The 16,124-nt window shown below is 40.9% G+C and overlaps 1 protein-coding gene across 3 annotated transcripts; it reads left to right on the forward strand.

Moving 5' to 3' along the window:
• The first annotated feature begins 574 nt into the window (after positions 1 to 574).
• On the forward strand, positions 575 to 15,586 carry LOC102149402 (uncharacterized). 3 transcript variants are annotated; one of them, XR_011438973.1, is made up of 7 exons: positions 663 to 1,030; positions 1,291 to 1,401; positions 1,637 to 1,760; positions 2,088 to 2,188; positions 10,645 to 10,965; positions 11,443 to 11,569; positions 14,723 to 15,586. XR_011438973.1 is itself a non-coding variant. In XM_070267650.1 (4 exons), the coding sequence occupies exons 1-4, from the start codon at positions 912 to 914 to the stop codon at positions 2,115 to 2,117; spliced, it is 384 nt and encodes a 127-aa protein (XP_070123751.1). In that variant the 5' UTR covers positions 575 to 911; the 3' UTR covers positions 2,118 to 2,754. The 3 variants fall into 3 exon arrangements, 1 of the variants encoding a protein (XP_070123751.1); XR_011438972.1 differs by lacking the exon at positions 14,723 to 15,586 and having other exon boundaries at positions 579 to 1,030; positions 11,443 to 11,842; XM_070267650.1 differs by lacking the exons at positions 10,645 to 10,965; positions 11,443 to 11,569; positions 14,723 to 15,586 and having other exon boundaries at positions 575 to 1,030; positions 2,088 to 2,754.
• Positions 15,587 to 16,124: the final 538 nt, after the last annotated feature.

Raw genomic sequence — 16,124 nt, forward strand, 5'->3', positions numbered from 1 at the left:
CTTCCCTTTTCCTCCCTTGCCCACCCCTCATTGTTTTTTTCTTCACATCATTTCCCCTCCCTATTAGCATCACTGTCCCAGCTTGCCAAGGGTTCTCTGCTGTCTTTCTACCTTTTCTTTGTAGCTTTCTGTATCTCCTCCACCCATCCTGCTTCCTTTGGCCTCATCTATGCCTAAGGCCAAGCTCAGTGTCCAGCGGTAGGGCTCCTCAGTGGGCCAGGGGTCCACCACTGTGCCGCTATCATCCTCACCCATCTCCTTGCTAGCAAACTTGCTTCTGGTAAACTGAAGCCACCTTCTGTATTCTCTCTATATAATTGTATATACTTGCATACATATACAATTTCTTTTTGAGGACCTTTTAATTGAAGAGGCGTGCCTGTGCAGGCCCCTAAGCTCTCCAGTGGTCTCTCTGAGCTCTTGTCTCCCCCTTGGAGGGCCAGGAACCATGAGGTTCCTCCCTTCAGGTCCCAGAGCCGCTGCCTTTCCCAGGAGAGCAGGACAGTGAGTGGGACAGTGGAGGAAACCAGTGGCCTCTCAGGCTGCAAGCCCCTCCTCCACCCCACTCAGTGGCAGTTGCTTTTGGTGGGGTTTCCCGGGCAGCCCAGCAGGGCTTCAAATGGGCTTTGGCAGTTGGCCTGTAGAACATCCACTTCTCCCATGTAGTTCCTGGGGGCAGAACGCTCTGGAAGCAGGGGCTTCTGAATGGCCCAGCCCTGGCCTCCTATTCGGACTGGACCTTTTTGCCCCTACTGAGGCCAGGGAACCACTTTTGTGCCTTCCTAAGATGCTGGCTCCTTTCAGCTACCTGGGCATCACAGACCTGTCTTGGCTGGAATTTCAGGAGCCTGGGAAAGCTCCTGCCTTAGCCAAGAAACTCTCCCCTCCTTCCAAATGCTGCCCTGTCCCAGATGTCTGATATCCTATCATTAAAGATTCCGTCCCAGAAGAAGGACTGTCTCCTGTTAAGCTACCATTTCTCTGTGGGAAAGATACGATTCAAGCTGCCAGCATTATTTTGTCCTTTAATGTGAGTTGTCAGGCCCCAGTTGTCATGCCCAGTGCACCCGAGCAGGCAGGAAGGGCTAGAGAAAGCATCTGAAGACACACCCCAGTTTCCCAAAGGGGCTTGAGGGGGATCCCAGACCTGAGGCATTGCCTCCCCAGGCTGGTGAAGAGCCTTTCTTAATGTTAGGAGTCCCGGATCGTGAGGCTGGGCCACAGGGCTCTTGGTCCAGATGGGCTCGATACTGAGGGGACATCCTGATGCCCCTGTTTTCTCCCCTGTAGACCACCCCAGCAACAGTTCCCAGAAGCCATGACATGTCCTTGCAGCTGGAGGCCTTCCAGGCGCCACCCTAGAGGCCTTCTGGGCCCAATGTTGCCGGGGGAGGAAGGAAGGTAGGTGGCAGTGCTCAGTCAGTGTCCCAAAAGCCAACACTTGAGTGTCTTTTCTTCCTCCCCTCTCCATTTTCTGGATCTGGGTGGCTGCTGCCTGGGGCGGCAGGAGGGACAGGGGACATCACTTGTTAGGAAGTCCAGAGTGGGGCCTCTCCCCTGCCTTAGGTGTTTCCCCCCGCTCACTCTCAAGTGCTGCTCCTGCCTTTTCCTGAGATGGTCCGTGTGCTCCTCTTAGGAACTGTAAATTAGAGGAGACTTTGGGTGAGACCACAAGGTATGGTCAGCTGCTCACTGCTGGATCGTCTCTCTCTCTCCAGCCTCTGCCTTCCGGAAGCTCGTCCCGGCCCTCCTTGTCCCAGGTAGTCTCCCAGCCTTCTGCTTTTAGTTCTGCCTCTGAACACAACTTCACCTATTCCCTTGTCTCTTTCAATGGAAACCATTTCTCCACAGCTTCCCAATCAGTATGGGGTACAGATGTGTGAAGATAATGGTGCATGCTGTCCCAAGGCCAAGTGCCCTTTTACCCAAGTGAGCTCTTCACATGATCTTTTCCACGTGTACCATGGTGTGAGAAAGTTTAGGAACATTGCTCTACTGTTCACTCTCTTTTTTTTCCCCCCTCCTATATCTGGATGTCTTTCTGTGCCTTTCCCCCTCTTATCATCCTCTTTTTCTTTTGTTCACAGAGAAGATTGGACCCCCCCCCCCCAAGTTAAGGAAGGAGCCAAAAGAGTCAGAAGGGAGGGCACCATCTGACTCCACACAGGTGCCTAGCCCACCAACTCAGGTGATAACAAAGAGAAACCCCTTGCTTCACCCATACTACTGTCCCTGAGTGTCAGGAATCTTGGTCCTGATAGTGCCCCCAACCCAAAATTTCTCCACTGGCCCTCATGAAAGGAGTGAATAGTGCAGGGTGCCAGTCCCTTATCCTTTTCCCCGTATCACCTGGCCCTCAACTGGAAATGCCAAGAAGGCTCCACATAGGACAACCCCACCTAGTCCCCCAGAGGAGGTTTCAGTTCTGCCAATGCCACAGCCTCTTCCCCCACTTTTGAGCTAGTCCCAAGAAAGACTCCTCCTCACCAGCCTCTTGGTGGGTACTGCTAGTCCTGGAATGCTTTACCCAGAATGTGTGCTCAGGGCCAACCCCCCCGCCACCCCATATTTACTTGCTTCTCAATCCCAGGCTAAGGCTACACTCTCTTCATTGTTTCAAGACCTCTTTCTCTTGTGCTCCTGGAGGCGAAACACTGTTTCTCATGCATTTCTGGATTCCTGGTGCTTAGCTCAGAAGGTGGCATGCACACTCAGCACATGCTTTTTTAAATAAAATGATTTCAAAATGACATATACAAGCGTTACATTTCTTTTCTGAAATTAGAGATAAAGGAAATGGAGGAAAGTTTGGGACAATCGTGATGTACTCAGGAAGAAAGATGAGGGGGTTCAGGAGACAGAGGGATAAGCCTGTGTGTGTTTAGGTTGGGACTCTGGGACCAAGTCTGCCTGCTGGGGTAGAGTGGTTGAGACTCAGGACACACAAGGCTGACACTTCATGAATTTCAGATTCGGGGACTATATAGATCCTGAAGCAACCTACTATGAGTAGTAGCTGTTGCTAAAACACTGGAAAAAGATAAATCTCATGAGACTCTGATCAAAAAGGAATTTCTTTCTCTGCCTAGGCAAGGCTCAAGCAATTGCTGTGGAAATGGAAGTGGGATTTAAAATATTTATCAACTCCTTTTCTCTATGCACCCTCATGCTGTACTATTTCATTTTGTGAAGAGATATATCCAGGCTGGGTTTCTAGTTATGGCTTCAAAAGCTAGACTCTTAAATTGTTCCTGGGCCTCCAATTACACAAATTTCTGGATGAGATTAAAACGGTTGAGAAACAGCTTCTGCAGCGCATGATTGTGTGTGTGCATGCATGTGTATGGTTTTTGTTGGAATGTGTCAGTGTGTTGGGTTCAATTCTCTCTACACAGCTATAGTCACAACACTATTACATCTATTGTCTCCACTAATAGAGATTGCCCAGGAATTTCCTGTATTGTTCACAGCTAAACAACATAAAGTGTTGACAAAGGTATTAACAGCAAGTCTAAGTAGAAAGGGAAAGAGCACAGTGATGGATGAGCAGTGACCGACAGAGAGAGACATGAGGCCTGTGGAGTCAGCCTCCCCCATATCTTCCCAATCTTATGCCTCTTCTCTATCCTCACTGCCAGTGCTGCAGTTTGGACCATCAGCTCTTCTCTAACCTTCCAAACCCACTTCCCTATAACCATTCTCCACCCTGTCCCCAGACTGGTCTTTCTAGAACTTGAATGTGATCAAGTTACTCATGAGCTGAAAGCCCCATGGGACTTCCCAATGCCCCAGCTCATTGACCTGCCAGTCCCAATTTGGTGTCAGCTCATCTCTCCTCCCCTCCTCCTTGGTTCCAGACACATAGGACCACTCAGCATTCCCCAAAGCATACCTTGTCCTCTCCTGACTGCGTGTGCATCATGCCCTTCTCTTCTTCCACCTGGTAAGCTCCTAGTCACATTCAAGGTCTACTTCAAGTCTCCCGGTTCCTGTGTGTAGTGATTAGTTTTCTATGCCATCTTGGCCAGGCTATAGTACCCAATTATTCAACTAAACACTAGCTGTTTCTGTGTGGGTATTTTGGAGATGTGGTTAAGAGCTACAATCAGTTGACTTTTCCAATCAGTTGAATGGCATTAAGAGTAAAATTGAGCTCTTCTAGAGGAAGAAGAAGTTCTGCCTCAAGTCTGTATCATGGACTCCTGCCCAAGAGTTTCCAGCCTTCTGACCTGCCTTATAAAATTAGAATTTGCCCAGCCAGCCCTCACAATCGTGTAAGCTAATTCCCTGAAATAAATCTCTATCTTTCTATTTATGTATGTATCTACCTATCATCTATCTTACTTGTTCTATTCCTCTGGAGAACACTGACTGATAGACTGAGGCATGAAAAATTGAGAAAGGCATCATCTAGAGTCACTGAGAAGTTTATATATATAATTATTGAAACACTTATTTCATTTATTTTTAATTTTTTGACAATAGATTGTAAGTGAAGAGATCCTGCCTTATCTGTCTTAGCATCCTGTAAAAGTGTCTGCTATACCTTACTATCTAAATTAATATTTGCAGAGATGCCAGAGCAAGCATGGACTTTCTGAATATTAGTCCATGTTAGAGCTACCAGAAGCATCACATTATCTTCTTTCTGTCTTCTCAGCCCCTCTACTGCTAGAATGACAGAATATTTTGTAGAATATTTTCTTTCATTCATAACCGGAGTTTTCTCCTTCTCAGAGTTGTGCAAGAATCACTGGGTCTCAAGGAGCCCCAAATTATTGGGAGGACCCCTCAGGTCATTTGTCACAGGTCATTACCTTAGACTAGTGTTGCTTGTCCAATGCCCATATCCCAACACACAGGGTCTCATTGTCCCTTTGATGCCGAGATGCTGCTATTTTTGTGCCATGCTTGGGGCTGACTCTGTGCCTGGGGTCCAGCCTCACTGGTGAACCCCACGGCTTTCCCTCTCTGGGGACTACTCACCTCCCCCAAGCAGGTTCCACTCTTGAAGAGGATCCACTGTCATTTATCTCTTAACTGTCTAGGCAGAGCTTCTTTCTCCTTTTGACCAGATAAGCTAATATCTCTCTTCCTTTCTTTGGGACAATGAAGCATCTTCTTTTCTACAAGTTTGGGCTTTTACAAAAGTTAGAAGAGCTATTGATTTTAATTAGCTCCCTGGAAAAATCCTTGTAGCAAGAAACCTCAAAGGGCCTGAGAGTTCAAACACAAATTCATTAATAAACTATGCTCATATAGATAATTGTCTATACATCTGTCCACTAATACATGTATAACTTGCCAGAACTATAACTATACAAAAATGGTAGTGAGATCAAGTGCATTTTTTGTCCATTTATTTGCTTATATCTTCTAAGTGTTTTATAATAAACACATGCTACTTTTGTAATGTGAGAGACTCTCGTTAAACCAGAAGACAGTAAGAAGGTCAAAAGCATTTCTAGAGTCAGAAGGCTCAGGACCAAATTCCAGCTTTGCTATTTCCTTGCTCTGTGATTTCTAAACCTCACCTTGCTGATCGATTAAATTGGGATACCACCATCTAAGAAAGGCCCGGCTCATGGATGATAATCAAAGTTATTTTTTGAATGAAACAGAAAATGAAGAATTCATTTAATCCACCTCGTAAACTCTAGATCTGTTATTGAAAAAATTAGATCCTTCTCTGTACCAGACATCCTCACCTAGAGCCCCTATTGGCCTCTGAATATGTATGTATATTTCTTTAAAAAAATATTTTTGAAAATATGATTTGTCTGCTGTCTATTACTTATCTATGGCTACATAACAAATTACCACAACCTTAACGGGTTAAGACAAAGCACATCTATTATCTCACAGTTTCTGTGGGTCAGGAATCTGGGGATGACCTGGCTAGGTCCTCTGGCTCAAGGTCTCACAGGGCTACAGTGAAGGTGTTGGCCTGGGTTTGGCTACCTTTGGAGATTTGACTATGAAAGGATCTACCTCCAAGTTCCATGGCTTTGAGAAGGATTTAGTTCCTTGCTGAGGGCTATTGGCTGGACACCATCCTCAGTTCCTTGCCACATGGGCATCTCCATAATAAGACTTCCTCCATCAAAGCCAGCAAGAGAGAGAGAGACAATACAGTCTGCTAGCAAGACAGAAATTACAGTCTTATGTAACATTATAAGAGTATTGAAATCTCTTCACTAGGACTGTATTCTATTGGTTAGACACAAGTCACAAGTCCTGTGCACACTCAAGGGACAGGAATCATACAAGGGCATGGATGCCAGGAGGTGGGATCACTGGGGGCTGTCTAAGAGACTACCAGCCACAGTGGACCAAAGGAATTGACTTTAAATTCACGTAGGAGCAAAAACAGTGCATAATAATTTATGCTGTGATCACAGTCGAGTCATAGGGATATGCCAGATCAGCTATATGTAATCCACTACCATTTTCTGCTGTGAGAATGTCGCTGAAAATGCTGCTTTTGTCACCATTCAGTGCTCCTATATAAGGTTCCATGGAGCGACCCTTTTAAAGTTTTCTTCTAGGAAAAACTCGACTTCCCCTGTGAACTGGAAGTTTTAATTTTTCTTCTAAAATTAATGACCATCAATCCTTTTCCCCTTAACCTCCTGGAAGCTTACCTGTAATAACTACCTCTTACAATTTCTATTTCATATTTGCTTCCTGACCTGGACTATTTTTTCTTACAAATGTTTTATTTTTATTTATGTTTTATACCTATGTCATGACATATGTTCTTACTGGAAGCCACTTAAATGTGGTGGGATATAAATAAAGAGGGCAGAGGTTGGGTAGCCTTCAATCTCAAGGCTTAACATGGTCAACACATGGTAGAACTGAATTCTGAAACTTCTCTCTGTCCATTAAATAGGACACCTGGATGTTCTGTATTTCACCTATTCTCTTCATAAGTGACAAGTCTTAGTAAAAAGCCTTTTAAAAATTACTCTTTATAATATTTTGAAAAAAACATCAAAATGAATTCTAAGTTAAAACTGATTTTTTTTAGTTAGTTTAATTGAGACTGGATTTTAAAGACCAGGCAATAACTGGGGTCGTAATTTGGACAAGATCTGAAAAATATAGCATTCATTTTCAAAAACTTACAAATGATATATTAAGGGCCAGATGGTAGCTGATCCAAAGATGAATAATTATACAGCCCCACTCATGATTTTCGGAGAGGGTCGTGAAAATACACCATGACGTTATACAATAGAGTCTTCAACAGTGAGCGCAAGGCAGTAAAGGACCATAACAACCCCTGAATTTTAGGTTTACAGTTTACAAAGAGTTCTTGAAGAGTCACAGGAGATAATTACGGGAGGTCTTGGTAAACCTTCCAGCACCGAGTTTGGCACATGTGCATCTCCTTGCCAGGTTCTTACCTGAGGTCTATCCATCAGTTTAGACAGTCACTAATGACTAACCGAAATTCAACACTTCTTTCAATTATGAATGATGGCAATAAACAGCCACAGTATTAGCACCAGCTGTACTTCATCACCAATGGAAATTATAGACTTCTTTCTTTTAAACCAAACTCCTTTTATTTTTTTTCTTATTTGATAAATTTGATATGTTACATTTTGTAAAGTTGTGTTACTTTGATATATTTATATACTGTAAAATGATTGCCATTGAAGAAATATTTTATCACATTACATCATTATAGCACAATATTATCATCTATGTTCGTTATACTGTGTGTTAGATCTATGGCTTATTTATTACTCATTACAAGTTTGTACCCTAAACACCATCAATTTTATGCTGTCATCCTCCATCCCCTGGTAACCTCCATTTTACTCTTTTTTTTTTTACAGGTTTGACTTTTTTAGATTACATATGCAAGTGACATCACATAGTACTTGTCTTTCTCTGTCAGACTTATCTCGCATAGTATAATGTGCCCAAGGTCCGTCCATGTGGTTTCAAATGGCAGGATTTCCTCTTTTCTCATGGCTGAATAATATTCCATCATGGATATATACCACTTCTTTTTTATCCATTTATCCATTGATGGCCATTTGGGTTGTTTCCATATCTTGATTATTGTGAATAATGCTGTGATAAACATGGCTGTGTATATATCTTGTCAAAATCCTGTTTTAATTTCCTTTGGGTATACACCAAGCAGTGGAATTGCCGGGTCATATGGTACTTGTATTTCTAATTTTTTGAGGAAACTACATATTGTTTTCCATAGTGGTTGGACTAAGTCACATTCCTGTCCACAGTGCACAAGGCTTCCATTTTCACCACATCCTCTCCAGCACCTGTTCTCTCTTATCTTCTTGATGATAGCCATTCTAACAGGTGTGAGATGATATATCATTGTGATTTTTATTTGCATCTCCCTGATGATTAGTGACGTTGGGCATCGTTTCATGTGTTCGTCAGCCATTTTGATGTCCTCTTTGAAAAAAATGTCTATTTAGGTCTTCTCATTTTTTAACTAAATTGCTTTTATGTTATTAAGTTGTGCTACTTCTTTATATATTTTGGATATTAACTCCTCATCCAATATATGATTTGCACAATTTTTCTCCCATTCTGTAGGCTGCCATTTCATTTGGTTAATTGTTTCTTTTGTTGTGCACGAATTTTGAGTGTAATGTAGTTCTACTTGTTCATTTTTGCTTTTATTGTTTGTGCTTTTGGCATCATGTTTAAAAGATCATTGCCAGTACCAATATCGATAAGCTTCTTCTTAAGTTTTCTTCTAGGAGTTTTATGGTATCAAACCTTATGTTTAAGTCTTTGATCCATTTCAAGTTAACTTTTGTAAATGGTGTGAGATAGGAGTCCAATTTCATTGCATATGTTTCTCCAGTTTTCCCAGCACCATTTGTTAAAGAGACTATCCTACCCCCACTAGCTGTTCTTGGCACCCTTGTTGAATATTAGTTGATCATATATGCCAAGATTTAATTCTGGGTTCTCTATTCTGTTCCATTGGTCTACATGTCTACTTTTGTGCCAGTACCATACTGTTTTTATTAATATGGCTTTGCAGTATAGTTTGAAATTAGGAAGTATGATATTCCCGGCTTTGTTGTTTTTTCTCAGGATTGCTTTGAGAACTCAAGGTCTTTTGTGGTTCCACACATATTTTAGGATTTTTCTTCTATTTCCATGAAGAATAGATTTGGTATTTTGATGAGGATTGTGTTGAATTTGTGGATGGCTTTGGGTAGTATGGTCATTTTAACAATATTTATTCTTTGATCCAAGAACATGCATGAATCTCCATTTGTCTGTATCTTCTTTAATTTCTTTCAGCAAAGTCCTGTGGTTTTCATTGTATGGATCTTTCACTTCCTTAGTTAAATTTGTTTCTAAGTATTTGTTTTTAATGCTATTGTGATTGAGATAGTTTTCTTTTCTTTTTTTACAGTGCTTCATCATTAGTGTAAAGGAATGCTACTGATTTCTGTAAGTTGATTTTGCAACCTGCCACTTTACTGAAATCAGTAATTTATTCCAACAGTTGTTTTGATTGACTCTTTGGGATTTTCCATATATGCTCCTGTTAGATGAAATGTTAAAATCATGTTTTTATATCACTTCACAGTTATAAATATCTCAAAATAGAGTTTATGCTCATCGCTACTTCAAATTGTGGCAGATATTAGACTTACTGCTTGATCTTGTTGTTTAGTGCATTAATACGAAAGCATGTATCTTGTTCTATCACACTTTTAAATTATATTTTAAAACTATCTTTCAGTATTATTGGTTTCTTCTATAATCACATGTATTTTATTTTTTGTGCTTAGAAATATAATACCTACATAGATGCATACACTTCACCAGACGCCAAAGGATAAGGCACAGAATGTTGAGAAGTGCTGCAGGCTTAGACTGAGGGCGCTGCGCCCCACAGACATCTCTCTTGGAGAGGATAGTCGGACAGAGAGCCAGAAGTCAGAGCATCCCATCCTGCCAGGCAGGCCTTCCTTTTACTGAGTACTGTGGAAGAAAGAGGTAGCTGGAGAAAATAAAGGAACTTAGAGAGTTTTATCGCAGATCAACTCTGGGGTTGAATACAGGTTCTCCTTTAAGCCCACCTCAGCTTTTGGCTAAGAGATTCTTTCTCTGTCCTCTAAATTTTAACTTTAAAGACATTTCAAACCTACATAAAAGTTACAAGAATAGAACAACGAATACCTATATAGGCTTCACTAAGGTTACTAACATTTTACTTCATTTCCATGTACTCTCTCTCTATAAAATCTGCTATATAGTCCATATTGTCGTGTCCTCAAATGTCCCAATAATGTCCCTATTTTGTGCTGCCCTTCAGCTCCAGAAGTCCTGGGCCCATAGGCCCCTCCTCCTCATCTCTCATACTCTGATCATCATGAATCCAGGCACCTCCCCTCATCTGCCCCTTCTCCCACCCTTGCCAACTGCTGAACTCTTCCACTCTGCTTGTTGGAATTCACAACCGTTCCTCAGCAAAACTTTCTAAATTCATATTTTTTCTTAGTATGTTTGCTTTGTTTTTTAGATCCTGATTAGAAACTGTGAAGTAAGTGCAAGTAGTTACTATTCTAATTTTTATGTAAAGAGTTGAAGGCAAGATTCAATTCTTAATCATTCTTTTATCTTTAGGTCTTAGCAAAGTGCTCAGAGTCTGGGCTGACTTCAGTGTTGTGACTGAATGACTGGACTCATGCACAAAATTATCTTGCTAGATAATTTCCCCTAACAAACTCCAGGATTGGAACTCACTTCCTGTCAGCAACATGGACGTCATTTATATGTGGGATGCCTACCACAGCATGGTGTGCCAAGCGGTGCTATGTCCACACCCGGGAACCCAACCGGCGAACCCCGGGCCGCCAAGAAGTGGAACGTGCAAACTTAACCGCTGCACCTAGTCACAAAACGAAGATTCCAACTTGGTATTTTAATATCATTTAAAATTTGCAGGTCAGTACTATTTTTTCTAAGTTTTTCACTATTGTTGTGGAATCAGATTTTAATCCAAAGAAATAACAAACTTTTCTGCAACTTGTTTAAAGAACCAAACTTCAGTCAGATTTCTGATTAATGATTCAAACAGCGTTCATTATTACTTCTTCCCTCCCTCCATTTGTCTCTGTAAAAAATTCATCACTATATACTATGTCTAGATATTTCACAACATTTTCCCTATATATTTATGATTATCGATTCAGACCAACATTTCATTCCAGTTTAGCCGATTTTACAGATGCACTTCATCTGTGGATGGATATATCCACTGTGTCTGATATCTTGATAGTCTAATATTTTGCTCTTGGGGCGGGGCAGGGAAGAAAACCAGCATTTATGAAGCACTTTCAATATGCCATCCCCTTTACATGCATCACCACCTTTACTCATTGCAACCACCTGGTGCAGCCTGTGTTATTGCCTGTTTTACAGATGAAGAAAGTGAGGCTCCGAGAATGAGACACCAGCTGAAGCTCACAGGACTAAGAAGCCGTGCTAATTTCCTCCGCTCGCACTCTTTCCACTCCACCACGCTGCCTTCTGGAAATTGACCAGAGATGTAGGTTTCCCAGTTTCTTTGTAAGGCTGAGCAAATAGTGTTTTATCCACTTCCCCACCAAGCCACTCACATTAATTACATTTGCACCGACTGTAGGAAGCTTTTGTTCAGATAACACCTTTACAGTAATCTGATAATGTCTAGTACGTGGGTTTTATCCTCACTTTTGTCTCAGTTCATTTCTTTGTACAGAGTTATGACCCCGAGAAAATGAGTGGTCTCCTGGGAGGAGATTACTAAACTAAAATAAAAAGACATGAGAAACCTCTTAAATATTGTCAGCATCGATAATTTAAAATTACCATGTTTATTCACTATTGAAAAAGTGCAAAAGGTGACCTTGGCTAAACATTGTAACTTTTGGCCCCACCTATACCAAATAAACTATATGATATGGTATAATTTTAATCTCATGTAATTAAACAGTATTAACTTTGTAAAACCAAAAAGGCTTTTAAACTTGCATTAATCATCCTTTTAGACGAAAATAAGCAATATTTCTCTCTCGTCATGTTGTTACCTACTAATTAACAGGATGAAACAAATTTCCCTGTTTCTTTAGATTTGCATGAGCTTAAAATACCCTTTTATCAACATTAGGTAGAATGTCAAAACTAGCTTTTGGATTATTTTAAAGCTTGGTAAGATCATAAGGCTTTCCTGAAAATACGTCCTATCTTGACAATGCATTAAACCTTAAGAAAAGTTTAATTAACAAATGTCAGAATGTGTTTCTTCTAAAAAAAGTGATATATTAACAATTCATTCCTATCTCCTGAGTCTAACAATATCTTAACCCTTAAAATAAAAAGACATATCTTACATCTTAACATGACTTATTCTAAGTGAAAGTTGATGTTTTAAAATTAAAGTACATATAACCTAACAGAAAAAAAACTTTGAAGCACCTTACTGCTTTTGTTCACTTTTAGATATACATTCTCATTAATTTGCAGACTATTAGTTTACCTAGTTTGTATCATTATACACCAATTCTAATTGCAGGTTTTTATACAGACTGTCTGTAGTTATAAAGCCAGTTTAAGATACCGTCTAAAATCTCTGGATCTCACCTTTATCTTCTGGAAGATGGGGATAAGCGTACTTATTTACCTGCCCCAAAGATGCTTCTTGACATAGCACATGAGGACATCCATCTACAAACTCTAAGCTGTCATATTAAAGGTTTATTTTTATCTGATTTATTTGTACCTTTTTTTTCAAATATCTACATGTGCAAAACAAAAAAATTTTTAAAAAGGCAATATTAGGGCCTGCCCAGTGGTGCAGCCATTCAGTTCGCAGAGTCCGCTTCTCGTAGGCCTGGGGTTCGCGGGTTTGGATCCCGGGTACAGACATGGCACCACTTGGCGAAAGCCATGCTGTGGCAGGCATCCCACATATAAAGTAGAGGAAGACGGGCATGGATGTTAGCTCAGGGCCAGGCTTCCTCAGCAAAAAGAGGAGGACTGGCAGTATTTAGCTCAGGGCTAATCTTCCTTGAAAAAAAATAAAAATAAAAAAATAAAAAGGCAATATTAGTCATATCTTAATCTCATATCTTATATCTTATCTTATATTGCATGTCCTTAGAATTCTTTGTTTCCCTCCAGTCTGTTTTCTCTGCTGCTATAGAAATGTACCTATGTGTATGATTTTCAATGGTTTGTCAATATTTCACATATCAAATTTACTTAATCCAAATGCCTATTACGTATTCAGCTTATTTCTATTATTTCACTGTTATAAGTAATGATATGATGATAATCTGTGTAAATGTACCTTTAGACACATCTCTGATTATTTCCTTCAGATAGAGTCCTAAAAGTGAAACTGCTGAGTGAGAGGCCATGCATATTTTTTACGATTTTGCTACATATTTCCAAATTGCCCTCAAGAAAGATTTTTCCAATTTACGCTATCACCAGCAGTGGATGAGAGCACTGGCTGCCCCCACACCCTTGTCAACACCAGGCATTTGCATTATTTTCAATCTTAATAAGATGTTATTATTATTATATATTTTTTGGCATCCTTGGTATCATTCTGCTTCTTTTTCCTTTTTCTGTCCTTCCTCACCTACTTGGCGAGAAAAGGCAGGTTGTGAAACTGGAAACTGTTACTCTTTGAACTAGAATTCCTTTGTCTAGAGGCTCAAAAAGCTACTTCATAAAGAAATGTTGTTCCAGCTCTATAATTTTTAGCATCCCAATCACCACTGGCCTCTTGTAGGCCTCGGGCCTACAAGGCTGTCTGGGCAGCCTAAGGAGAACATTAATATATGCGGCGTTTTCTTTTTATTCCCTTTGGCGACCTGTGCCTTTGGGATGTCTTTGAGATGTTTGATGCTTTTTGTAGCTACAGTTATTGATCAGGGAGCCAAAGGGAATGCCAGCCCCGGCCAGAAGAGGTGTCTTCACCTGAGCTTGCAGCCGGTGTTGAAGGGGTCTGCTCATGCTTCAGATAGTCTCATGAGTCTCAATGGTCATCACAAATCTGATCCCAAAGGAAGTCTTTACGTTTGCTGGAAAACCAGGGCAGCCTGGTACCAAATGAATTAAGGGAAATGTTACAGGATACATTTACAGTCATAGAGGATTTTGCAGTCATTCTGCTCTTCTGTTCAATTCTAAGTTCAACAAACTAAATTTATAAGAAGGTATTGGAAACAGTCATTCTCTAAAACCATTGTAGTAACCAGTAGTGCCGTTCACCACATTTTCTCAGTTCTTCTTCTTATGGGAAAATGATAGGATTGAACTTGGGGTCTTGGGTTGGATGGGACCATATGACTATTTCTGGCCCATTAATTGTGAGAAGAGGTGACATGAGTCACTTCCAGGTTGGAGCATCTAATGGCCTGTGTGTGGCTCTCCAGCCCAAGGACAAGAAACATTCCTAGTCCCCAAGTGGGGACAACATGGAGCAGAGCCTGCAGAGAACCACAACAGGATGTGAAACACGTGTAAGAAATCAACTGGTATTGCTTTGAGACGCTGAGATTTTTGAGCAATCGTTTTCAGTGATGGTCTGTTACTACAGCATAACCTAGCCCATTCGGACTGATAGAGACATTCTGAAGGATTCTTTTCCTAATGAACATTTAATGATGACTATAAATCTTATGAAAACAAAAATTATCTTTGATTACAGGGAGAATTGAATTTCTGAATTGAATTTCAAGAATTGAATGGAAAGAGATGCAAAAGACTTTTTTTCTTTGAGGAAGATTAGCCCTGAGCTAACGTCTGCTGTCAATCCTTCTCTTTTTGCTGAGGAAGACTGGCCCTGAGCTAACATCCATGCCCACCTTCCTCCACTTTATATGTGGGACGTCTGCTGCAGCATGGCTTGCCAAGTGGTGCCATGTCCACACCCGGGATCCAAACCAGTGAACCCTGGGCCGCCGAAGCAGAACATGCGAACTTACTTGCCGTGCCACTGGGCTGGCCCCAAAAGACATCTTTAAAAGCTGAAATTATTTAATCAGTTTCCAGCTCTTATTGTTATTAGCAGCTTTGATGCCAATCTCTTCTCTCAAAATAAATTTGGTACGCCAAATTAAAAAATGAAGGAGAAAGAGTGATGACATGTATTGAGTGCCTGCTAGATAATTTATATATTTTATTTTATTCAAAGCATCTTAGTAACCACAGAAGGCAAGTGACATTTCTCCTTGAGGAAGGAAAACTGAGATGCTCAGAGACTGAGGGTTTTGACTTTAAACCCAGGTTGGTCTCACTCTACTGACCCTGTCATTTTCCCTCCCCCAAAGTGGTTTACTACGCTGTTTATATATTAATATAAATATATGCTAGTCCGTTACTCATGTACTTGAAAAATACACAAACTTTTTTTGTTCCGGAGATAAAAGAGAAATGTGATTCAGTCAGACCCAGTCTTTGTATGTGTTGGGATTGTCAACACCACGAACTCTGCTGGCACTAAACTACATGGGACAACATTAAAATGTTCCCAAGGGTGTCCTCTTTAAATAAATATCTACCTTTTCCCTGACTCTAGGTGGTTTCACCTCAAGTTTGCCTTCAGCCGCTTGTCCAGGTAAGCCCTTTGTTAAATGTCTCAGAGACCGACTTTATTTGTGCAGTAGCTGGAGCAATTTTATATTTGCAAATGGAGATACTCGCTGGACTGTGCTACTGATGGCAGCACTGTTAGAGCTTTCTTCCTGCTCTGGATGGTGGTTTAGCTTTTTCAGTGCGCCTGTTGAAAAAGCAAAGCAGATGGAGGAGAAGGAGAAAAAGAGAATTATTCACTGTAGCTGAGATTGTCAAACTCTCTGTTGTAGTATGTGCAGTGTTTTAGGTTCCCTCTGCCTAGCATCTCTGCATCTGCTCATCTCCACCCAAAGGTGTCTTGCTCTCTCTGGGACACGCATGGCAGTGCTGTTCAAAGCTTTATGGACACAGCACATCAGGAATTCCAAACCTTACTTCTAAGCAGCCAATCTCTTTAATGTCCTCCAAAAACATCTTGGTTAGTCCTATCTCAACCCATCTCATATTATTCTTTCTCAGATCAGTAATTTTAATAA

This window comes from Equus caballus, chromosome 1 (genome assembly GCF_041296265.1).
Source record: "Equus caballus isolate H_3958 breed thoroughbred chromosome 1, TB-T2T, whole genome shotgun sequence".
NCBI lineage: Eukaryota > Metazoa > Chordata > Mammalia > Perissodactyla > Equidae > Equus > Equus caballus.